Genomic DNA, 25,979 nt, shown 5'->3' with positions numbered 1-25,979 from the left:
TCCTCTCTCTTCCTTTAATGCTTCATTGCTGTAAAATTGTGGTTGGAGAGGAGAGCACTTGAGAGGAAGGAGGAGAGAGAAGTGGATGCTGGCGTCATTCCTAATTTCTCTGCGGTCACCTCACAGAGGTCCTTTACAGCTAACTGCAGGAAGTGCAAAGACATCTCCCCATTCAGAGGCAGCTCTTTCATCCATTAATAAATGTGTCGCTAACTCCAGAGGCGTTCATACAATGGAAGCACAATGCATTGGCAGTCTCTCGGTGATGGTTAGAATGCTCTCTTTGCACCCTGCACAGTCAGACTTTACCTGTTGCAGGCAGCACTAGGTACCCAGGTCTCCCACACTGCTGCCCTCACAGCGTATACATATGTGAAATTGGGTGCTCCAATAATTTAGGAATGTAAACAGTCTGTCCTTATGAGTAAGACTCTGTTATGGAGTGGGTATTAGAGTGATAAACCAGTGAGATGGAAGCATAATATCTCCTGAAGAAAGCAATCAGGGTGATAAAAAAATCAACCTGCAGTTAATCTCATTGGAGAGAAGCTAAATCAATACTGAAATGAGAGACACTCTTCCAATAACAATTGAATAACGCTTACCCACTCCTGAGCCTCCAATATGAATCCTATACAGGCGGTCCTCGGTTATCCAACAGAACCCATTCTGGAAGTAGCGTTGGATAGTGACACCGCTGTAAAGTGAGTCCCATGTTAATCAGTGGCGGTGAGCGCTGGATAACGCATTCCGGCGTCGATAAACGTCCCTTAGGGCTGCATTGTAAAGCGTTGGATACGCCATTCGTTGTAAAGTGAAACATTGGATAACGAGGACTATCTGGCTGTACTTCTAATGCAGGGGTTCTCAACTCCAGTCCACAAGGGCCACTAACAGGTCAGGTTTTCAGGATATCACACCTCCCGCCATGCCTCCCCGCAGTATGCCACGCCTCCTCTGTGATAGGCCACACCTCCTCAGCGATATGACACTCCTCCGCAAAAGGCCACACCTCCTGCGCAATAGGACCCCACACAATACCCCCCCCCCCACCACACACACTATCCCCACCCCACCACATACACTACACAATAATACCCCCACATTATAATATCAACCACCCCAATACACACAATATAATATCAACCCCACAATGGAATACCCCCCACAAAGTACAAACAATAACACACACACACAGTAACACACACACAGTAACACACACACACACACACACACACACACACACACACACACACACACACACACACACACACACACACACACACACACACACACACACACACACACACACACACACACACACACCATGGTGGTGGTCTCAGTTGTCCCAAAGTAGTGACGTATGCCCTAATATGGACATATCCATATAAGAGCGTATAGACTGTCACTTATGAGACTGTCACTTAATAAAACTGTAACTTAATGAGTGAGACTGTCACTCAATTAGTGAGACTGCCACTTATGAGGCTGTCACTGAATGAATGAGTGTCACTAAATGAGTGAGATTGTCACTGAATGAGTGAGTGTCACTAAATGAGTGAGATTGTCACTGAATGAGTGAGACTGTCACTGAATGTGTGAGACTGTCATTGAATGAGTGAGACTGTCATTGAATGAGTGTGACTGTCATTGAATGAGTGAGACTGTCACTGAATGAGTGAGACTGTCACTGAATGAATGAGTGAGACTGTCACTGAATGAATGAGTGAGACTGTCACTGAATGAGTGAGACTGTCATTGAATGAGTGAGACTGTCACTGAATGAATGAGACTGTCACTGAATGAGTGAGTGTCACTAAATGAGTGAGACTGTCACTGAATGAATGAGTGAGACTGTCACTGAATGAGTGAGACTGTCATTGAATGAGTGAGACTGTCACTGAATGAATGAGACTGTCACTGAATGAGTGAGACTGTCACTGAATGAGTGAGACTGTCACTGAATGAATGAGTGAGACTGTCACTGAATGAGTGAGACTGTCACTGAATGAATGAGACTGTCACTGAATGAGTGTCACTAAATGAGTGAGACTGTCACTGAATGAATGAGTGAGACTGTCACTGAATGAATGAGACTGTTACTGAATGAGTGAGTGTCACTAAATGAGTGAGACTGTCACTGAATGAATGTGTGAGACTGCCACTGAATGAGGGACGTTCTCTGCAGAGGGAGGAGCTTGTCTTCAGGGGGGGGGGGGGGGCATGGTCACGTGTGCTGGAGTGGAGGCGGGTACCCGGCAGAGACTGCAGGAGATGAGCACCGGGGGGACCGGACCGGGAGAGGAGGCAGGAAATCCCCCGGGGCAGGGGGCCCCTGAGATAGGCCTGGCCTGCCGCTCCCACCATCTATAGGGGTATCTAATCCAGGACACTCACACTCACTGCATCAGGGCACTCACACCCACTCACTGTATCAGGACACTCACACCCACTCAAACAGTCACTGCATCAGGGCACTCACCCTCACACTCACTGCATCAGGGCACTCACCCTCACTGCATCAGGGCACTCACTGCATCAGGGCACTCACCCACTCAGTCTCTGCATCAGGGCACTCACTCTCACTGCATCAGGGCACTCACACCCACTCAAACAGTCACTGCATCAGGGCACTCACCCTCACACTCACTGCATCAGTGCACTCACACTCACTGCATCAGGGCACTCACGCTCACTGCATCAGGGCACTCACACTCACTGCATCAGGGCACTCACCCTCGCACTCACAGCATCAGTGCACTCACTCTCACACTCAGTGCATCAGGGCACTCACACCCACTCACACACTCACTGCATCAGGGCACTCACCCTCACACTCACTGCATCAGGGCACTTACTGCATCAGGGCACTGACACCCACACTCACTCACTGGACCAGGGGGCTCACTCTCACTCACTGGACCAGGGCATTCACGCTCACTCTTACTCACTGGACCAGTGCACTTGCAGTCACACACTCACTCACTAGACCAGGACAGTCACAGTCACACTCACTGGATGGGGGGGGGGGGCAGGTTGGGTGTAAGGATAACCCCTTGACTGCCAGAGTGCCATGCAAAGCGTTGTAAATCAGTATATAACATGCAAATAAATAATGCATTGCAGACCTTTCTGACAGCAACTGGTGGAAATGATGTTAACGCCCCCGCGCTGGGGGAGATTTTATTCCCATTCATATCAATGGATCTCTTCCCCAGCGCAGTGAAGACATCTTCACCGCATATTAACCCTTTCGCTGCCCCCTCCCCCCCCCCAGCAATGAGTTGGCAGCAAAAGGGTAAAGTAGGGGCCAAAGCCAGCTTCCCGTTTTGTGGCTCAATATATCCAGACATGGGGGGCAGATTCACCAGCGCCGGGACCGGCTGACGCACGCGATCCGGTGTTAACGCCAACTTAAGTCAGTGGACGGACGCTGGATGGGCAGCGCTAACCGATGTCGGAGCTTAATCTTCCCCAAAGTGGGTTGAATTAGTTTTGTCCTGCTTTGCGTCCCACTTCTGAGCGCGAGCGGGTGAGAATCTAGTATCAAAAGCCTCTTGGGTTTTTTTTTTTTACAGAAAGCTGCACAGAGTCCTGTGATGCAGAGATCAGGGCAGAGCTAAGCAGCTGGGAGGACATCCTTAACAATGTCCATCTCTAATGCGACCAGCAGATATTATTTGGCACCGATTTTTCTGTGAACGTGACAGTGCGACTGACATAATCAGGGTTAGTAGGCAAAGTCTGATATATATATATATATATATATATATATAAAAATGGTTTTTGAAGCAAAAAGTGGCACTGTGTGCTCATTTGCATGTCATTTCCCAGAATCCCTTGCTGCAGTGGAAGCGCTGTATGCTGGGTGATAATGGGGAAAGGCGGGATGCAGACCTGTCTAAGACATGCAGATGAGCATACAGTTGTATTTACATTTATATATATATATATATATATATATATATATATATTTAACCCTTGTGTTTATACGGGGCTCCTCATTTCCAAAGCACTTTACGCCTCTATTTGTGAGATGTTCATGCAGGCATCCCTGGGGTGAATCCCTGAATGCGTTGCAAGCCTCTCTGGCAGAGAATGGGTTAACCAGAGCACAAGCCATAATGGAAACTTTGGTTACGGGCGCTCGGGTGGTGATGTCATGGCGGGGTGGGGCTGCCCCGGGGGTGGGGGGGGGAATAATCCAGCAAGGCGGGCCCTTCCTAAAGGGACCGTGGTTTTAACGCTGAGCGGGCGCGTGACGCGTATTGGTTAAAAAACCAAAAACGGCGCAAGCGGAGGGGACCCGGTGTGACGTCTTGCTGAACCCCTTCCTGGTTCTTATCAGCTGTGCCGAAGGAAAGGGTTACACAACATACAGGACAGGGCTACGTGTCCTAAACATTGCACAGAGGATGCTGCTGCCTCTCGTACCAGAGCGGCAGGGGTTAAAAATATGCAGTCATTTTCTATCTATATATGTATATATATTATGTATATATAATGTATGTATATATAATACACCTATATCTGTGTACATCAGGAAGGACTTCGGCTGAAACATTGTTTCTGTGAGGCGCGGGGAAAGGAAGGTAAGAATGTCTGCAGAAAGCGTTAAAGAGGAGGAGGGTAATGGTTCAGCGTGGTATTGATCCTAGCAGCCTGGTGAGTCACTGACGCTCACTCCAAGTGGCCTCAGTTGAACCTCTCTTATCTCGCTGTGACTCTGTCTTCCTGTACTGTCACGCTGTCAGAGGCAGAGCTGAGCCGCTGAGCTGCAGTCAGGCCCTGCCATCTCTGCCAGTGTGGGGTCGGTCCCACTGGCTGGTGCCTCGCTGGGTGAGACCTCTGCTGCGGCCGCTTTGGGAAGATATTCTAACGCTGGTCTGGGAAAATGCTGCATTAACCCTCTCTCTGCCAGAAGGGCAGTACTGAATGTGCCTCTCCTCCCCTGCAGGATGCCTCTGGAGCCCGTAATCAAGCTGGTGGTGACGGGAGATGACTTTGGGTACTGCCCTCGCAGGGACCAGGGCATCGTGGAGTGCTTCCGTGCCGGAGCCCTGTCTAACGTGTCTCTGCTGGTGAATGGCAGCGCTGCAGCTGGTGCAGCCGAACTGGCACAGAGGTGAGAGAGGGTGATAGGAAAGGAGCTACGTTCTCTCTGTGTCTCTGTCTGTCTCTGTCTCTCTCACTTTCTCTTGACCTCACACACTCTGACTCCCTCTCGCCCTCCACTCTCTTGCCCTCTCTCCCTCACGCGCCCTCACTCTCTCACGCCCTCACTCTCACTCTCCCTCTTCCCCTCACTCTCCTCTCACTGTCTCGCCCTCACACTCTCTCTGACCCTCGCTCCCTCATGCTCCCACTCGCCCTCATGCTCCCACTCGCCCTCACGCTCCCTCTTCCCCTCACCGTCTCGCCCTCACGCTCTCTCTCGCCCTCACGCTCTCTCTCGCCCTCACGCTCTCTCTCGCCCTCATGCTCTCTCTCGCCCTCATGCTCTCTCTCGCCCTCACGCTCCCTCTCGCCCTCACGCTCCCTCTCGCCCTCACGCTCCCTCTCGCCCTCACGCTCCCTCTCGCTCTCCCTCGCACTCTCGCCCTCATGCTCGCTCTCACGCTCGCTCTCGCCCTCACGCTCGCCCTCACGCTCGCTCTTGCCCTCACGCTCGCCCTCACGCTCCCTCTCGCCCTCACGCTCCCTCTCGCCCTCACGCTCCCTCTCGCCCTCACGCTCCCTCTCGCCCTCAAGCTCCCTCTCGCCCTCACGCTCTTACTCTCTCTTCCTCACTCTCTCTCTCTCCCTCACACTCCTCGCCCTCACACTCCCTCTCGCCCTCACTTTCTCTCTCGCCCTCACTTTCTCTCTCGCCCTAACTTTCTCTCTTGCCCTCACTTTCTCTCTCGCCCTCACTTTCTCTCTCGTCCTCACTTTCTCTCTCGTCCTCACTTTCTCTCTCACTCTCTCTCTCACCCTCACTTTCACTCTCTCTCTCGCCCTCGCTTTCTCTCTCGCCCTCACGCTCCCTCTTCCCCTCACTCTCCTCTCACCGTCTCGCCCTCACGCTCTCTCTCGCCCTCACGCTCTCTCTCGCCCTCACGCTCCCTCTCGCTCTCCCTCGCTCTCGCGCCCTCACGCTCGCTCTCGCCCTCGCTCTCGCCCTCACGCTCGCTCTCGCCCTCACGCTCGCCCTCACGCTCGCTCTCGCCCTCACGCTCGCTCTCGCCCTCACGCTCGCTCTCGCCCTCACGCTTCCTCTCGCTCTCACGCTTCCTCTCGCTCTCACGCTTCCTCTCGCCCTCAAGCTCCCTCTCGCCCTCAAGCTCCCTCTCGCCCTCACTCTCTTACTCTCCCTTCCTCACTCTCTCTCTCTCCCTCACACTCCTCTCCCTCACACTCCTCGCCATCACACTCCCTCTCGTCCTCACTTTCTCTCTCGCCCTCACTTTCTCTCTCGCCCTCACTTTCTCTCTCGTCCTCACTTTCTCTCTCGTCCTCACTTTCTCTCTCGTCCTCACTTTCTCTCTCACTCTCTCTCTCGCCCTCACTTTCACTCTCTCTCTCTCGCCCTCGCTTTCTCTCTCGCCCTCACGCTCCCTCTTCCCCTCACTCTCCTCTCACCGTCTCTCCCTCATGCTCTCTCTCGCCCTCACGCTCTCTCTCGCCCTCACGCTCTCTCTCGCCCTCACGCTCTCTCTCGCCCTCACGCTCTCTCTCGCCCTCACGCTCCCTCTCGCCCTCACGCTCCCTCTCGCCCTCACGCTCTCTCTCGCCCTCACGCTCCCTCTCGCCCTCACGCTCCCTCTCGCCCTCACGCTCCCTCTCGCCCTCACGCTCCCTCTCGCTCTCTCTCGCCCTCACGCTCCCTCTCGCCCTCACGCTCCCTCTCGCCCTCACGCTCGCTCTCACCCTCACGCTCGCCCTCACGCTCCCTCTCGCTCCCACGCTCCCTCTCGCCCTCACGCTCCCTCTCGCCCTCAAGCTCCCTCTTGCCCTCACTCTCTTACTCTCTCTTCCTCACTCTCTCTCTCTCTCCCTCACACTCCTTCTCGCCCTCACACTCCCTCTCGCCCTCACTTTCTCTCTCGTCCTCACTTTCTCTCGCTTTCTCTCTCGCCCTCGCTTTCTCTCTCTCGCCCTCGCTTTCTCTCTCGCCCTCACTTTCTCTCTCGCCCTCACGCACCCCCTCCCCCTCACTTTCTCTCTCGCCCTCACTTTCACTCTCTCTCTCGCCCTCGCTCTCTCTCTCGCCCTCACGCACCCCCTCCCCCTCACTTTGCTGAAGATAGACAGCACGTTTCCTTCTGCGTTGTAGGTATAACATCCCCATCGGTCTCCACGCCAACCTCTCGGAGGGACGCCCTGTGTGCCCGGAGCTCCGGCAGAACTCGTCCCTCATCAGCGCCCGAGGCGTCTTCCTGGGGAAGCTGGGGATACGCACAGCGCTGGAGCAGGGGCTGCTCAGCATGTCGGAGGTGGGACCCACGTTATCCGTTAATAAGAACATTGTCTTTATTCATATAGCGCCATTAATGTACATAGCGCATCACAGCAGTAATACACGGGGTAATCAAATAAATAACAGATAATATAAATAACAGATCATGGGAATAAGCGCATTAGACATAAAAGTAACATTAAGGAAGAGGAGTCCCTGCCCCGAGGAGCTTACAGTCTAATGGAACATGCTGAAGTTCGGGGGTCCAGAAGGCCATCATGGCAATAAATTGATTTTCTGCATCACTTACTCTTATTTTGCCCCATGCGCAATGTAGGGGTTTCTGGGCGTTATGAATGAGACGCACATACCTGTGTTCATCTCCCCCCCCCCCCTTTTTTTTGGAAGTGGGAGTTTTAGTTTAGCCGAGCTCCTCCGAGCAAACATTGCTCTTCATAAGGAAAGAAAGATCTGTTTGTTTTGTAATCACGAACATGTCATTGATTTGGAAATTCGGTTTTGGCATGGATTATAATTGGGGTTCGGGGAGCCGTTATTTGTATTGCAGGGCCGTGCGGGGGTCACAAATGTAACGCTGATCCCTGCAATGGCTGCAGTGCTCTTCCCTTGATTAGTTAGTAACTGGCCCCCCTGCATGCAGTGTGTAGATCAGGGGTTTTCAACCTGTGTTTGGTTAAGGAACCCTATAATTATATTGTGAATTTCGGCGGAAGCCCAACTCTTTAATCGCGCGTCTGAGATTAGCTGCATTGTAAGGAACCCCAACCCTCTCTAATAGCGCGTCTGAGATCAGATGCATTGTAAGGAACCCCAACCCTCTCTAATAGCGCGTCTGAGATCAGATGCATTGTAAGGAACCCCAACCCTCTCTAATAGCGCGTCTGAGATCAGATGCATTGTAAGGAACCCCAACCCTCTCTAATAGCGCGTCTATGATCAGATACACTGTAAGGAACCACAACCCTCTCTAATAGCGCGTCTGAGATCAGATGCATTGTAAGGAACCCCAACCCTCTCTAATAGCGCGTCTATGATCAGATACACTGTAAGGAACCCCAACCCTCTCTAATAGCGCGTCTGAGATCAGATGCATTGTAAGGAACCCCAACCCTCTCTAATAGCGCGTCTGAGATCAGATGCATTGTAAGGAACCCCAACCCTCTCTAATAGCGCTTCTGAGATCAGATGCAGTGTAAGGAACCCCAACCCTGTCTAATAGCGCGTCTGAGATCAGATGCAGTGTAAGGAACCCCAACCCTCTCTAATAGCGCGTCTATGATCAGATACACTGTAAGGAACCCCAACCCTCTCTAATAGCGCGTCTATGATCAGATACACTGTAAGGAACCCCAACCCTCTCTAGTAGCGCGTCTGAGATCAGATGCATTGTAAGGAACCCCAACCCTCTCTAATAGCGCGTCTGAGATTAGCTGCATTTTAAGGAACCCCAACCCTCTCTAATAGCGCGTCTGAGATCAGATGCAGTGTAAGGAACCCCAACCCTCTCTAATAGCGCGTCTATGATCAGATACACTGTAAGGAACCCCAACCCTCTCTAATAGCGCGTCTATGATCAGATACACTGTAAGGAACCCCAACCCTCTCTAGTAGCGCGTCTGAGATCAGATGCATTGTAAGGAACCCCAACCCTCTCTAGTAGCGCGTCTGAGATTAGCTGCATTTTAAGGAACCCCAACCCTCTCTAATAGCGCGTCTGAGATCAGATGCATTGTAAGGAACCCCAACCCTCTCTAATAGCGCGTCTGAGATCAGATGCATTGTAAGGAACCCCAACCCTCTCTAATAGCGCGTCTGAGATCAGATGCAGTGTAAGGAACCCCAACCCTCTCTAATAGCACGTCTGAGATCAGATGCATTGTAAGGAACCTCAACCCTCTCTAATAGCGCGTCTGAGATCAGATGCATTGTAAGGAACCCCAACCCTCTCTAATAGCGCGTCTATGATCAGATACACTGTAAGGAACCACAACCCTCTCTAATAGCGCGTCTGAGATCAGATGCATTGTAAGGAACCCCAACCCTCTCTAATAGCGCGTCTGAGATCAGATGCATTGTAAGGAACCCCAACCCTCTCTAATAGCGCGTCTATGATCAGATACACTGTAAGGAACCACAACCCTCTCTAATAGCGCGTCTGAGATCAGATGCATTGTAAGGAACCCCAACCCTCTCTAATAGCGCGTCTATGATCAGATGCATTGTAAGGAACCCCAACCCTCTCTAATAGCGCGTCTGAGATCAGATGCACTGTAAGGAACCCCAACCCTCTCTAATAGCGCGTCTGAGATCAGATGCATTGTAAGGAACCCCAACCCTCTCTAATAGCGCTTCTGAGATCAAATGCAGTGTAAGGAACCCCAACCCTGTCTAATAGCGCGTCTGAGATCAGATGCAGTGTAAGGAACCCCAACCCTCTCTAATAGCTCGTCTATGATCAGATACACTGTAAGGAACCCCAACCCTCTCTAATAGCGCGTCTATTATCAGATACACTGTAAGGAACCCCAACCCTCTCTAATAGCGCGTCTATGATCAGATACACTGTAAGGAACCCCAACCCTCTTTAATAGCGCGTCTGAGATCAGATGAATTGTAAGGAACCCCAACCCTCTCTAATAGCGCGTCTGAGATTAGCTGCATTTTAAGGAACCCCAACCCTCTCTAATAGCGCGTCTGAGATCAGATGCATTGTAAGGAACCCCAACCCTCTCTAATAGCGCGTCTGAGATCAGATGCATTGTAAGGAACCCCAACCCTCTTTAATATCGCGTCTGAGATCAGATGCAGTATAAGGAACCCCAACCCTCTCTAATAGCACGTCTGAGATCAGATGCATTGTAAGGAACCTCAACCCTCTCTAATAGCGCGTCTATGATCAGATACACTGTAAGGAACCATAACCCTCTCTAATAGCGCGTCTGAGATCAGATGCAGTGTAAGGAACCCCAACCCTCTCTAATAGCACGTCTGAGATCAGATGCACTGTATGGAACCCCAACCCTCTCTAATAGCGCGTCTGAGATCAGATGCATTGTAAGGAACCCCAACCCTCTCTAATAGCACGTCTGAGATCAGATGCATTGTAAGGAATCTCAACCCTCTCTAATAGCGCGTCTATGATCAGATACACTGTAAGGAACCACAACCCTCTCTAATAGCGCGTCTATGATCAGATGCATTGTAAGGAACCCCAACCCTCTCTAATAGCGCGTCTGAGATCAGATGCATTGTAAGGAACCCCAACCCTCTCTAATAGCGCGTCTATGATCAGATACACTGTAAGGAACCCCAACCCTCTCTAATACCGCGTCTGAGATCAGATGCATTGTAAGGAACCCCAACCCTCTCTAATAGCGCGTCTGAGATCAGATGCATTGTAAGGAACCCCAACCCTCTCTAATAGCGCGTCTGAGATCAGATGCATTGTAAGGAACCCCAACCCTCTCTAATAGCGCGTCTGAGATCAGATGCATTGTAAGGAACCCCAACCCTCTCTAATAGCGCGTCTGAGATCAGATGCATTGTAAGGAACCCCAACCCTCTCTAATAGCGCGTCTGAGATCAGATGCAGTGTAAGGAACCCCAACCCTCTCTAATAGCACGTCTGAGATCAGATGCATTGTAAGGAACCTCAACCCTCTCTAATAGCGCGTCTGAGATCAGATGCATTGTAAGGAACCCCAACCCTCTCTAATAGCGCGTCTATGATCAGATACACTGTAAGGAACCACAACCCTCTCTAATAGCGCGTCTGAGATCAGATGCATTGTAAGGAACCCCAACCCTCTCTAATAGCGCGTCTGAGATCAGATGCATTGTAAGGAACCCCAACCCTCTCTAATAGCGCGTCTATGATCAGATACACTGTAAGGAACCCCAACCCTCTCTAATAGCGCGTCTGAGATCAGATGCATTGTAAGGAACCCCAACCCTCTCTAATAGCGCGTCTATGATCAGATGCATTGTAAGGAACCCCAACCCTCTCTAATAGCGCGTCTGAGATCAGATGCACTGTAAGGAACCCCAACCCTCTCTAATAGCGCGTCTGAGATCAGATGCATTGTAAGGAACCCCAACCCTCTCTAATAGCGCTTCTGAGATCAAATGCAGTGTAAGGAACCCCAACCCTGTCTAATAGCGCGTCTGAGATCAGATGCAGTGTAAGGAACCCCAACCCTCTCTAATAGCTCGTCTATGATCAGATACACTGTAAGGAACCCCAACCCTCTCTAATAGCGCGTCTATTATCAGATACACTGTAAGGAACCCCAACCCTCTCTAATAGCGCGTCTATGATCAGATACACTGTAAGGAACCCCAACCCTCTTTAATAGCGCGTCTGAGATCAGATGAATTGTAAGGAACCCCAACCCTCTCTAATAGCGCGTCTGAGATTAGCTGCATTTTAAGGAACCTCAACCCTCTCTAATAGCGCGTCTATGATCAGATACACTGTAAGGAACCATAACCCTCTCTAATAGCGCGTCTGAGATCAGATGCAGTGTAAGGAACCCCAACCCTCTCTAATAGCACGTCTGAGATCAGATGCACTGTATGGAACCCCAACCCTCTCTAATAGCGCGTCTGAGATCAGATGCATTGTAAGGAACCCCAACCCTCTCTAATAGCACGTCTGAGATCAGATGCATTGTAAGGAATCTCAACCCTCTCTAATAGCGCGTCTATGATCAGATACACTGTAAGGAACCACAACCCTCTCTAATAGCGCGTCTATGATCAGATGCATTGTAAGGAACCCCAACCCTCTCTAATAGCGCGTCTGAGATCAGATGCATTGTAAGGAACCCCAACCCTCTCTAATAGCGCGTCTATGATCAGATACACTGTAAGGAACCCCAACCCTCTCTAATACCGCGTCTGAGATCAGATGCATTGTAAGGAATTCCAACCCTCTCTAATAGCGCGTCTGAGATCAGATGCATTGTAAGGAACCCCAACCCTCTCTAATAGCGCGTCTGAGATCAGATGCATTGTAAGGAACCCCAACCCTCTCTAATAGCGCGTCTGAGATCAGATGCATTGTAAGGAACCCCAACCCTCTCTAATAGCGCGTCTGAGATCAGATGCATTGTAAGGATCCCCAACCCTCTCTAATAGCGCGTCTGAGATCAGATGCATTGTAAGGAACCCCAACCCTCTCTAATAGCGCGTCTGAGATCAGATGCATTGTAAGGAACCCCAACCCTCTCTAATAGCGCGTCTATGATCAGATACACTGTAAGGAACCCCAACCCTCTCTAATAGCGCGTCTGAGATCAGATGCATTGTAAGGAACCCCAACCCTCTCTAATAGCGCGTCTGAGATCAGATGCATTGTAAGGAACCCCAACCCTCTCTAATAGCGCGTCTGAGATCAGATGCATTGTAAGGAACCCCAACCCTCTCTAATAGCGCGTCTGAGATCAAATGCATTGTAAGGATCCCCAACCCTCTCTAATAGCGCGTCTGAGATCAGATGCATTGTAAGGAACCCCAACCCTCTCTAATAGCGCGTCTGAGATCAGATGCATTGTAAATTCTTCTGTATTTGGTACAATTTTCAAATGACCTGCAAATTGCATGGAACCTTTTAGGGGTGCCCGGGGAACCCCTGTTGAAAAACCCTGGTGTAGATTGCAGGGCTGTGCACGGCACCTCCCTTCTGTGCTAGTGACCTCTTGCTTACCCGGCAGGTCAGACAGGAGCTGTGTGCCCAGGTGAACTTGTTCCATGAGCTGACCGGACAGAACCCTCAGCATATGGATGGACATCAGCACGTGCATGTGCTACCAAGTAAGATCCGCGCTGCAGGAGTTACACACTCCGTGCGATATGCTACACTGCGCAGGAGCAGTGCTGAGTGCCAGGCTCACCACAGCATAAAAACACTCAATAATTTCCTTTTGCGGCTCTTGCTACCTTCTGGCAGCGAAGAGGTTAAATCTAACAAGTAAGATACACTGTGTGGAAATCCCACTCACAGATCCCCCCTCACAGATCCCCCCTCACAGATCCCCCCTCACAGATCCCCCCTCACAGATCCTCGTTCACATATCCCCGCTCACAGATCCCGCTCACATATCCCCGTTCACAGATCCCCCCTCACAGATCCTCGTTCACAGATCCCCGCTCACAGATCCCGCTCACAGATCCCCCTTCGCCCGCTCACAGATCCCCGCTCACAGATCCCCGCTCACAGATTCCGCTCACAGATCCCCCTTCGCCTGCTCACAGATCCCGCTCACAGACCCCCTTCGCCTGCTCACAGATCCCCGCTCACAGATCCCGCTCACAGATCCCCCTTCGCCCGCTCACAGATCCCCGCTCACAGATCCCCGCTCACAGATTCCGCTCACAGATCCCCCTTCGCCTGCTCACAGATCCCGCTCACAGACCCCCTTCGCCTGCTCACAGATCCCCGCTCACAGATCCCGCTCACAGATCCCCCTTCGCCCGCTCACAGATCCCGCTCACAGATCCCCCTTCGCCCGCTCACAGATCCCCGCTCACAGATTCCACTCACAGATCCTCCTTCGCCCGCTCACAGACCCCCTTCGCCTGCTCACAGATCCCCGCTCACAGATCCCGCTCACAGATCCCCCTTCGCCCGCTCACAGATCCCGCTCACAGATCCCCCTTCGCCCGCTCACAGATCCCCGCTCACAGATCCCCCTTCGGCTTTTTTTTTGCACGGGCTGGTAAATTGAGAAGTCGTATTTTACAGTCACAGATTTCAGCAAAAAAAATGTATTACAACAGCAGGAACTGAAGGGGGATGGGGGGCAGGGATGGCGGGGGAAGAGATGGGGGGGAGAAGTGGGCAGAGGGAAGGGGACAGGAAGGGGTGAAGGGACGGGGGGAAGAGATGGATAGGGGGTGAAGTGGGTGGGCAGAGAGGTGAAGGGGAAGGGAGGCAGAGATTGAAGGGGGGAGAGGTGGGCAGAGGGAAAGGGAGGAATGAAGGGTGGTTGGGAGGCAGATAGAAGGGTGTTTGAGGGGGGGGGAAGAGATGTGAAGGGGCGGGGGGCAGAGATGTAAGGGGACAGGGAGGGCGGGGTGGGGGGAGATGGAGGGGGAGGCAGAGGGAAAGGGGGGTGCAGAGGGAAAGGGGGTGCAGAGGGGTGAAGATTCTCATCTCCAACAGATTAGCCGCTTCTATCAGATTACACATTTTATGTTTAATTTTGAGAAACACAAAACAGCATGAAATTAAATTATGAAAAGATGAACATTATTCTAAACGGTGTCAAGCGAAATAAAAGTGACAAAATTGAGAAAACCACATGAATTCAAAAGGAATTTAGTGTTTTGTTTTTTTAACCCTTCCTGGAAATCATTGCAACAAGCCCTCCCCCCCTCCCTCTCCCTTCTCCCCTTTCCCTCCCCACCCCCCCCCCCCTCCTCCCTCTCCCTTCTCCCCCTCTTGTGTGTTGAGATGTGTCCGGATATATTGAGTGGGTACCTCTGTGTTGAGACGTGTCCAGATATATTGAGTGGGTACCTCTGTGTTGAGATGTGTCCGGATATATTGAGTGGGTACCTCTGTGTTGAGATGTGTCCCGATATATTGAGTGGGTACCTCTGTGTTGAGCTGTGTCCGGATATATTGAGTGGGTACCTCTGTGTTGAGACGTGTCCGGATATATTGAGTGGGTACCTGTGTGTTGAGATGTGTCTGGATATATTGAGTGGGTACCTCTGTGTTGAGATGTGTCCGGATATATTGAGTGGGTACCTCTGTGTTGAGATGTGTCTGGATATATTGAGTGGGTACCTCTGTGTTGAGATGTGTCTGGATATATTGAGTGGGTACCTCTGTGTTGAGATGTGTCCGGATATATTGAGTGGGTACCTCTGTGTTGAGATGTGTCCGGATATATTGAGTGGGTACCTCTGTGTTGAGACGTGTCCGGATATATTGAGTGGGTACCTGTGTTGAGATGTGTCCGGATATATTGAGTGGGTAACTCTGTGTTGAGATGTGTCCGGATATATTGAGTGGGTACCTCTGTGTTGAGATGTGTCCGGATATATTGAGTGGGTAACTCTGTGTTGAGACGTGTCCGGATATATTGAGTGGGTACCTCTGTGTTGAGGTGTGTCCGGATATATTGAGTGGGTACCTCTGTGTGGAGGCGTGTCCGGATATATTGAGTGGGTACCTCTGTGTTGAGATGTGTCCGGATATATTGAGTGGGTACCTCTGTGTTGAGGCATGTCAGGATATATTGAGTGGGTACCTCTGTGTTGAGACGTGTCCGGATATATTGAGTGGGTACCTCTGTGTTGAGACGTGTCCGGATATATTGAGTGGGTACCTCTGTGTTGAGATGTGTCCGGATATATTGAGTGGGTACCTGTGTTGAGACGTGTCCGGATATATTGAGTGGGTACCTCTGTGTTGAGATGTGTCCGGATATATTGAGTGGGTACCTCTGTGTTGAGATGTGTCCGGATATATTGAGTGGGTACCTCTGTGTTGAGACGTGCCCGGATATATTGAGTGGGTACCTCTGTGTTGAGCTGTGCCCGGATATATTGAGTGGGTACCTCTGTGTTGAGACGTGTCCGGATATATTGAGTGGGTACCTCTGTGTTGAGACGTGTCCGGATATATTGAGTGGGTACCTCTGTGTTGAGCTGTGTCCGGATATATTGAGTGGGTACCTCTGTGTTGAGCTGTGCCCGGATATATTGAGTGGGTACCTCTGTGTTGAGCTGTGCCCGGATATATTGAGTGGGTACCTCTGTGTTGAGCTGTGCCCGGATATATTGAGTGGGTACCTCTGTGTTGAGCTGTGCCCGGATATATTGAGTGGGTACCTCTGTGTTGAGACGTGTCCGGATATATTGAGTGGGTACCTCTGTGTTGAGACGTGTCCGGATATATTGAGTGGGTACCTCTGTGTTGAGCTGTGCCCGGATATATTGAGTGGGTACCTCTGTGTTGAGCTGTGTCCGGATATATTGAGTGGGTACCTCTGTGTTGAGCTGTGTCCGGATATATTGAGTGGGTACCTCTGTGCTGAGCTGTGTCCGGATATATTGAGTGGGTACCTCTGTGTTGAGACGTGTCCGGATATATTGAGTGGGTACCTCTGTGTTGAGATGTGTCCGGATATATTGAGTGGGTACCTCTGTGTTGAGGCATGTCCGGATATATTGAGTGGGTACCTCTGTGTTGAGACGTGTCCGGATATATTGAGTGGGTACCTCTGTGTTGAGACGTGTCCGGATATATTGAGTGGGTACCTCTGTGTTGAGATGTGTCCGGATATATTGAGTGGGTACCTGTGTTGAGACGTGTCCGGATATATTGAGTGGGTACCTCTGTGTTGAGATGTGTCCGGATATATTGAGTGGGTACCTCTGTGTTGAGATGTGTCCGGATATATTGAGTGGGTACCTCTGTGTTGAGACGTGCCCGGATATATTGAGTGGGTACCTCTGTGTTGAGCTGTGCCCGGATATATTGAGTGGGTACCTCTGTGTTGAGACGTGTCCGGATATATTGAGTGGGTACCTCTGTGTTGAGACGTGTCCGGATATATTGAGTGGGTACCTCTGTGTTGAGCTGTGTCCGGATATATTGAGTGGGTACCTCTGTGTTGAGCTGTGCCCGGATATATTGAGTGGGTACCTCTGTGTTGAGCTGTGCCCGGATATATTGAGTGGGTACCTCTGTGTTGAGCTGTGCCCGGATATATTGAGTGGGTACCTCTGTGTTGAGCTGTGCCCGGATATATTGAGTGGGTACCTCTGTGTTGAGACGTGTCCGGATATATTGAGTGGGTACCTCTGTGTTGAGACGTGTCCGGATATATTGAGTGGGTACCTCTGTGTTGAGACGTGTCCGGATATATTGAGTGGGTACCTCTGTGTTGAGCTGTGCCCGGATATATTGAGTGGGTACCTCTGTGTTGAGCTGTGTCCGGATATATTGAGTGGGTACCTCTGTGTTGAGCTGTGTCCGGATATATTGAGTGGGTACCTCTGTGCTGAGCTGTGTCCGGATATATTGAGTGGGTACCTCTGTGTTGAGACGTCTGATGTTCTGAACAGGGATACGACAGGTGTTTGCACAGATCCTCCGGGAGCACGGGATCTGCTACACCCGAATCCCTGTGGAGCTTGGACTGCACGAGTGCACCTGGGTCCAAAAGGAGCTGATGGAGTTTTACAAGGGGGTGGAGGAAGATGCCAGAAATACAGTGGACGTGTTCAAGAGCCACGGAATAAGGTAAAACAGAGCGAGCGTAGAAGTTAAACGCAGCGAGCAACGCATTGCTGAGCAACTGTGGGATTGTGCTAAAACTGAGCTCTGTCTGTGTGTTATGTTCTGTCTCTGGTTTTAAATATATATATTGCCATGCTCAGCAGCACTCCTCTGTGACACTCATATGCTTATATATATGTTGTGGTTATTTTGGGGGTTCAATATGAGCTTGTAGGTGTCCTGTATGTTTTACAATTCTTGTTCAGCTAGTCTTAGCTGTTTGGAGGGTGGCAACCTCCTACCTAATTGAAGCTCACTCCCTCCCACATTTAAATGGTTAGGGGCTCACTCCATAGCATCTTCCACTCAGGGGAACTTGCTTGCTTGCAGTTTGGCTGTGACAACTCTAATACAGAGTGCTTTTCCTGGTAATGTACAGGTGAATAAAAACTTCAATCAGACTTAGAACTTTGCAACTAATATTGACAGATTTATTATAAATCATTCTTCCTGTTATTACACAGGTTATTAAGAATTTATATTAGCGTTAGGGACCCCTGAATTGTGGTCTGCCGTGCCGTTGGCTCAGGGGCTTACAACAATTTTGGCCAAAAATGTCAAACTAAAAGACCATTTTACTTAATAGATATTTATACATATATATTTAGGCACTGTACCGTGTATGAGTTTCACTGGATGTGCTAAAACTGAGCTTTGTCTGTGTTTTATGTTCTGTCTCTGGTTTTAAATCAACTGTGGGATTACTCGTCTATATCAGGGGGGGGGGGTGATCTCCAGTTTTCAAGGGCCACAAAGAGGTCATGTTTTAAGGTTATCCCTGCTTCAGCACAGGTGGCTCAGTCAGAATGACTGAGCCACCTGTGCTGAAGCAGGGATATCCCTAATACCTACGGTGGACACATTTGAAGGTTTTTATAATACCGGACGCCGAAATCCACAATGAAAGCGTGACACCATAATGAGGGATGAATGATTTGCAAACGCTATCTCCTGCGTGACCGCGATATTCTCTGGTTTTTATCACCTCTGTGCTTGGCGGCGAGAGGCGCACACTGAGCCAACAAGTAGCGGTGGGCTAAAAAGTAACGCCTACAGGGGTGTGCGTCATGGTATTATGAGAGCAGTGTCCTGCCGTCATTATTTCAATCATTTAGTAAGGCGACATCTATCGGGAAATGGAACTATTACACACCCGGAGACACGGGCGGTTTCATTACAATAAAGGCGCTAAAATACGGGACAATTCGGCGTCCCGACAAACCTTTTCGGGACAAGTCAACGAAATAAGTTCCTTATATACGGATGTCTGGCAACCCTACTAATACCTGGCCTGTTGGTGTCCCTTGAGGACTGGAGTTGGCCACTCGTGGTCTATAGTTTCCCCTCTCATATACAGCTTAGCACGCCTCCGTTCTCATATAAAGCTTAGCACGCCTCCCCTCTCATATAAAGCTTAGCACGCCTCCCCTCTCATATACAGCTTAGCACGCCTCCCCTCTCATATACAGCTTAGCACGCCTCCGCTCTCATATAAAGCTTAGCACACCTCCCCTCTCGTATACAGCTTAGCACGCCTCCCCTCTCATATACAGCTTAGCACGCCTCCCCTCTCATATACAGCTTAGCACGCCTCCGCTCTCATATAAAGCTTAGCACGCCTCCGCTCTCATATAAAGCTTAGCACGCCTCCCCTCTCATATAAAGCTCAGCACGCCTCCGTTCTCATATAAAGCTTAGCACGCCTCCGTTCTCATATAAAGCTTAGCACGCCTCCCCTCTCATTTAAAGCTTAGCACGCCTCCGTTCTCATATAAAGCTTAGCACGCTTCCCCTCTCACATAAAGCTTAGCACGCCTCCCCTCTCATATAAAGCTTAGCACGCCTCCCCTCTCATATACAGCTTAGCACGCCTCCCCTCTCATATACAGCTTAGCACGCCTCCGCTCTCATATAAAGCTTAGCACACCTCCCCTCTCATATACAGCTTAGCACGCCTCCCCTCTCATATACAGCTTAGCACGCCTCCCCTCTCATATACAGCTTAGCACGCCTCCGCTCTCATATAAAGCTTAGCACGCCTCCGCTCTCATATAAAGCTTAGCACGCCTCCCCTCTCATATAAAGCTCAGCACGCCTCCGTTCTCATATAAAGCTTAGCACGCCTCCGTTCTCATATAAAGCTTAGCACGCCTCCCCTCTCATTTAAAGCTTAGCACGCCTCCGTTCTCATATAAAGCTTAGCACGCTTCCCCTCTCACATAAAGCTTAGCACGCCTCCGCTCTCATATAAAGCTTAGCACGCTTCCCCTCTCATATAAAGCTTAGCACGCCTCCCCTCTCATATAAAGCTTAACACGCCTCCCCTCTCATATAAAGCTTAGCAAGCCTCCCCTCTCATATAAAGCTTAGCAAGCCTCCGCTCTCATATACAGCTTAGCACGCCCCCCTCTCATATAAAGCTTAGCACGCCTCCACTCTCATATAAAGCTTAGCACGCCTCCGCTCTCATATAAAGCTTAGCACGCCTCTGCTCTCATATAAAGCTTAGCACGCCTCTGCTCTCATATAAAGCTTAGCATGCCTGCGCTCTCATATAAAGCTTAACATGCCTGCGCTTTCACCCCTCGCTATCCACCTTAAGACACATCTGCTTAAAGAAGCATATGAGTAGCACTGGATAATCATGGACACATGACACATAAAGCTTGGCCCCCTGCAGACGCACTTACTAGTATTCCCTCCTACTGTCTCTGTACGTTCTCCCTACCTACCAATTAGATTGTAAGCTCCTCGGAGCAGGCACTCCTTCCTTAATGTTACTTTTACAGTATGTCTGAGGCACTTATTCCCATGATCTGTTATTTATATTATTTGTTATTTATATGATATGTATTACTACTGTGAAGCGCTATGTACATTTATGGCGCAATATAAATAAAGACATACAATACATACAATTCAATTAGCTCGCCTCCGCTCTTATATATAGCTTAGCACGGCTCCGCTCTCATATAAAGCTTAGCACACCTCCTCTCTCATATACAGCTTAGCACGCCTCCGCTCTCATATAAAGCTTAGCACGCCTCCGCTCACATATAAAGCTTAGCACGCCTCCGCTCACATATAAAGCTTAACACGCCTCCGCTCTCATATAAAGCTTAGCACGGCTCCACTCTCATATCCCGACTCTTGCGTTCTTCTCAAGGATGTCTTCTTTCTACCCCCTTTGTATCTAAAGCCCTCTCCCGCCTTAAACCTTTCTCACTGACTGCCCCACACCTCTGGAATGCCCTTCCCCTCAATACCCCCCTCGCTATCCACCTTTAAGACCCACCTTAGGACACACCTGCTTAAAGAAGCATATGAATAACACTGTGGATAATCCTGGACACATGATACATAAAGCTTGGCCCCCTGCAGACGCACTTACCAGAACTCCCTCCTACTGTCTCTGTACGTTCTCCCTACCTACCAATTAGACTGTAAGCTCCTCGGGGCAGGGACTCCTCTTCCTTAATGTTACTTTTATGTCTGAAGCACTTATTCCCATGACCTGTTATTTATATTATTTGTTATTTATATGATATGTATTACTACTGTGAAGCGCTATGTACATTTATGGCGCTATATAAATAAAGACATACAATACAATATAAAGCTTAGCACGGCTCCGCTCTCATATAAAGCTTAGCACGCCTCCGCTCTCATATACAGCTTAGCACGCCTCCGCTCTCATATAAAGCTTAGCATGCCTCCGCTCTCATATAAAGCTTAGCATGCCTCCCCTCTCATATAAAGCTTAGCACGCCTCCGCTCTCATATAAAGCTTAGCACGCCTCCGCTCTCATTTAAAGCTTAGCACGCCTGCACTCTCATATAAAGCTTAGCACGCCTCCCCTCTCATATAAAGCTTAGCACGCCTCGGCTCTCATGTAAAGCTTAGCAAGCCTCGGCTCTCATATAAAGCTTAGCACGCCTCCCCTCTCATATAAAGCTTAGCACGCCTCCCCTCTCATATAAAGCTTAGCACGCATCCCCTCTCATATAAAGCTTAGCACGCCTCCTCTCTCATATAAAGCTTAGCACGCCTCCCCTCTCATATAAAGCTTAGCACGCCTCCCCTCTCATATAAAGCTTAGCACGCCTCCCCTCTCATATACAGCTTAGCACGCCTCCCCTCTCATATACAGCTTAGCACGCCTCCCCTCTCATATACAGCTTAGCACACCTCCGCTCTCATATACAGCTTAGCACGCCTCCCCTCTCATATACAGCTTAGCACGCCTCCCCTCTCATATACAGCTTAGCACACCTCCCCTCATATAAAGCTTAGCACCTTTTTTGGAGCTGGGACTAAGAGCAAAACACTCTGAATACAATTATCACAAGGCATGTACAAAATATCCTTTATGCTAAAGAACAGAAAGAGGTGTCTTTTTAGTACACTTCCCTTTAATGAACTTTTTGGGGATTTTCTAACAATTAGTCTACAGTTCCAACATTAGGAATTTGATTTACCGGTTCTGCCCGATTTATAAGGTGAGTTTTTTTTTTCTCAATAAAGTTAAATTGAAAAGTCCACACTCACTTATAATCGGGCGCTGAACATCTTGCTGCTGACAGTCTTGTCCTGTGGGAGGCAGCAACACAGTATCCGCCTAAGCGTGCACTCACACTCACACTCGCGCAGGCGGCTGCCGTGTTATAGTTTACGCGGGATTGAAACGCCTTTCAGTCCTGTGTAAGGCAGCAACACAGCAGCCGGCATATTACCTATTTTTACTGTTCGCAGAGGCTGAGATAAAGGGGGTCGCTTAAAATTCGGGGTCTCCCTCTAATCGGGCAAATGCAGTATTAGTTGATGTTCTGTACATTGATCATGGATTCGAGTTCTAAGTAAATGCCTGCATTCCTGCACTCATTTGGTGCAAAAGTGTGTATACGCGCACACTTGCAGGCGAACGTGGATTTCTTTTACCCAAAAGATAAGTAAAAAAATTATATCGTGAAGTACAAATATATGTGAGAGTCCCAATCTATGCACTCACATGGGGTCAGATATAGCTTTCTCCGCAATGCCATCTCTCCGTCTCTTCCACGCACACGGGCTCTCGATATGCTCAGGACAACGCGTTTCGCCTGGCACGACTTCCTCTGGAGTCAATGACACTATGTTTTGCTTCCTTTATTCGAGTGAAACATCACATCAGTGACGATCTTGAGTGTGGGAAACCATCTAACTGCAGACTACAAGACACTTAAGAAATGCAAGTTTATATCTGACCCCATAAGAGCGCATAGATTGGGACGCTCACATATATTTTTAATTGTTTTTAATTGCACTTAACTATAGAATCTTTTTGCTTTTGGGTAATTTCCTGATCTCCTCCCATCCAAAGAAAGCCACATTTGCTAAAGACTGAACACACAGTCTGTATCCACTATCCAAATGTGGATTCTATACATTTAATATCACTATCGTAGATTGTCACTGACCGCGCGTTTCTGTCTGTGTTGCAGGTGGCCTGATATTTACATCGGTCTCAGCACTATGGGACGGAACATGTCCACACGGAATATCCAGCGAGCAATTGACTACAGCCTCCTGTCCCTCCCCGCCAGTCTGCCCCCCGGGCTCCCGCGCCACAGCCCCCCGTCTACCCCCAGCGTGAGCATGGAACTGATGACTCACCCCGGGTACCCCAGCCTCCCCACCGAGGGGGGCTGTGGGGAGGGGCCGGATGACTTCTCCCGGTCACGGGAGCGCCTGCATGAGCTGGAGGTGCTGAGGGACCCGTCGCTACAGAGTTATTACAAAGAGCACAAGGTGCAGCTGTGTGCGTTCAGAGACCTGTAACTGGGGGCAGCACCGTCCAGTCGTCCCCCCCGAGTGGTCACAGCAGTGGATTTACCATGAACCATCCACACCCAGAGCTGCCTTTAATATTGGGGTAACTGGACCTGGGATTTTCTATGCAACTTCATCCAACAGCCCTCTTCCGGTTAGAGGTGCCAGCTATGCACTACTCTGCAATGTGTTCCAGGCGCCCTCATCATTTTTGACTGTATTGACTGTGATACACGTACACATGAACACGCTGGGAAGTGGGGACAGGGCGTTAAATATTATTGGTGTCAATCCAGGTAAATCTCACTGTCACACTCGGCGTAATAGTTTTTTTTTTGTTCTTTGTCGAGTGCGGTGGTGAGATTTACCTTGATTGAGGAGAGCAGTGAGGAGAGAGACAGGGACGGAAGGGACAAGAGGAGACACGAGAGGAGGGAGAGACGAGAAAATAAACAAGCACATTACCCAGAACAGCAGCCGCGACGCTCATCGTGGAGTAGAGATGGACAATGCAGCACCGCGCAGGTAAGTATCAAGCAAGTATGTGTCAGAATAAAAAGCAACATTTTGATCCTCACGGGGCCCGACGCTGGTCCCTGTACGTGCCAAAACGGATGTTCATGTGGACTCTAAAACACCTTTTCTAATGGAACGTATCTGCGTGGTGCTGTATCTCTTCACCTAGTTTAACTCCGCGATGTCTGCAACGGCTGCTGCTCTGGGCGTTGTACATATTTGCAATTCCTTTTTTTACATGCACACACCTACATATACTGCAAGTTTATTGGTGGGGGGTGTAATTTCACACGTGTCTGCCTAGCTCCAATACCCTTTTGGTTCCCCCGTGTTATATACATCATGATAAAAAACTCACTTTTAACATTCCCAACCCACTTTCGTCCCCAGTCTCCCATAATTGAGCTGTGTTTATTCAATGTCCCCGTCTTCTAAATGACTTCAAAGCTGATCATTTAAAACAGGTACTTAATCAGTATTACATTCCACGATCTGCGGGGCGGGGCGAGAGAGAGACTCTCCCAGTGTAATATTGCTAGGACAGTTTATTACACTAATAAAATAAACAGTAGTTCAACTCACAAACAGCGATAGATCACTCTCATTTTTGAGTATAATACTCAGTCCGTCCCATGTATACAGTATGTATATAAATATATCCTCTTCAGTGCTGCTGATACAGTGACAACTGAGCCACATAGCAACCTCGGGTCACATTTTACTTCTGTGCCCTAAAATCAGCAGTGTGCCCGGCTCAGACACGTTGTGACAGGTGCCACACCAGGAAACCCAAGATGAGGACATCAAGCATGATTCCCAGGGCTGGAAACTCGACGCTTCTCTCTGTGACATAAAAACCACTGCGCTCACGAGGCTTGGAACCCAGCAGGGAACATTTGGGAGTTGTGGCAGTGTGAGCTACAGACAGACAGACACACACACCCCCCACGCCCACCCACCCTCCCCCAAATTGCCTTAAGGCATTGATCGCACCATAGACCGCGCAGGAGGGGGCAATTGATTTCTTGGCGTGACACGCAGGTCACATGAGCGGTTCGGCCAATGAGGGCGAACGATCTCCGTGACACCCCTAGGAACGCCCCCGCCCCCACGGCCAGGGAAAGCACCCGCTTCACAAGTGACCCAGCTCTGAAGTCAAACTCCCTCGTCTCCTCAAGCTTGGGAGAGTGTCCGTGCCTGCACCTGGGCACGCCGCGTGAGCCTGGACGGGAAGGTAAAGCTTTTAGGAGGTAAGCGCGCTCAGTGCCAACAGGGACACAGCCTAATAGTGCATTGTTCCTTAGCTAAGGCTCCGTCACCCTTGGGTGCGCCGGCCTCATTTAAACGTTCCCCACCTCAAAACCGCACCGTTCATTCAATGTGCTTTTGGATCTCATTTAAAATAGCATCGGCAAAGAAGGGTGGGGAGTCATGTTGGGTCCTTTCTTCCAGGTAGTAACAAAGGAGGGAGGGGCAGCAGGTGGGAACAATACCTTTTATCGAACCAACAAGTGGTTGATATGTTCCAAGCTTTCCAACCTCTCGGGGGGGGACCTTATCAGGTTGCCCGAGAAGTTGGAAAGCTTGTAACATACCTGTTATTGGAGCAACAAGTTATCATACTCCCTCCTGTTACTACTTAAAATAATATCTGCATTTTCAGTGACCGATAACACTAGTTGTGGCTGTAATGTTCACATGCAAGTATATCATTTCAGCATTCTAGGAACAAGACATAGTTGGTTTCTGCAGCAGTGATAATAATTCGATAAAAAAACAAAAAAAGTTGCATAGCCTAAATCAATTATGCTACAGTATGTGTACAGATTATCTTAGCATATATCCAATTTGTTAACTACAGTACACTGCTTCTAAGAATTAGATGACGATCCAATTGT

General features: G+C 49.7%; 1 protein-coding gene across 9 annotated transcripts; it reads left to right on the top strand.

The window, feature by feature from the left end:
• The first annotated feature begins 2,241 nt into the window (after positions 1-2,241).
• Positions 2,242-24,666, top strand: YDJC (YdjC chitooligosaccharide deacetylase homolog). 9 transcript variants are annotated; one of them, XM_075568525.1, is made up of 8 exons: positions 2,242-2,375; positions 3,579-3,729; positions 4,544-4,592; positions 4,958-5,125; positions 7,316-7,475; positions 13,174-13,273; positions 17,543-17,720; positions 23,238-24,666. In XM_075568525.1, the coding sequence occupies exons 4-8, from the start codon at positions 4,959-4,961 to the stop codon at positions 23,572-23,574; spliced, it is 942 nt and encodes a 313-aa protein (XP_075424640.1). In that variant the 5' UTR covers positions 2,242-2,375; positions 3,579-3,729; positions 4,544-4,592; position 4,958; the 3' UTR covers positions 23,575-24,666. The 9 variants fall into 9 exon arrangements, with proteins under 9 accessions (XP_075424640.1, XP_075424639.1, XP_075424642.1 ...); XM_075568523.1 differs by lacking the exon at positions 2,242-2,375 and adding an exon at positions 2,399-3,479; XM_075568524.1 differs by lacking the exon at positions 3,579-3,729 and having other exon boundaries at positions 2,251-2,375.
• The last annotated feature ends 1,313 nt before the right edge of the window (positions 24,667-25,979 follow it).

This window comes from Ascaphus truei, chromosome 13 (genome assembly GCF_040206685.1).
Source record: "Ascaphus truei isolate aAscTru1 chromosome 13, aAscTru1.hap1, whole genome shotgun sequence".
In the NCBI taxonomy this organism is placed as follows: domain Eukaryota; kingdom Metazoa; phylum Chordata; class Amphibia; order Anura; family Ascaphidae; genus Ascaphus; species Ascaphus truei.
This window is presented reverse-complemented; position numbering and strand designations above follow the sequence as displayed.

Excerpts from the sequence above, each read along its gene's own strand:
- YDJC (XM_075568525.1), top strand. The coding sequence starts at position 4,959 with ATGCCTCTGGAGCCCGTAATCAAGCTGGTGGTGACGGGAGATGACTTT. Across the intron at positions 5,126-7,315 it reads GCAGCCGAACTGGCACAGAG|GTATAACATCCCCATCGGTC; the intron begins GTGAGAGAGGGT and ends TCTGCGTTGTAG. Across the intron at positions 17,721-23,237 it reads TTCAAGAGCCACGGAATAAG|GTGGCCTGATATTTACATCG; the intron begins GTAAAACAGAGC and ends TCTGTGTTGCAG.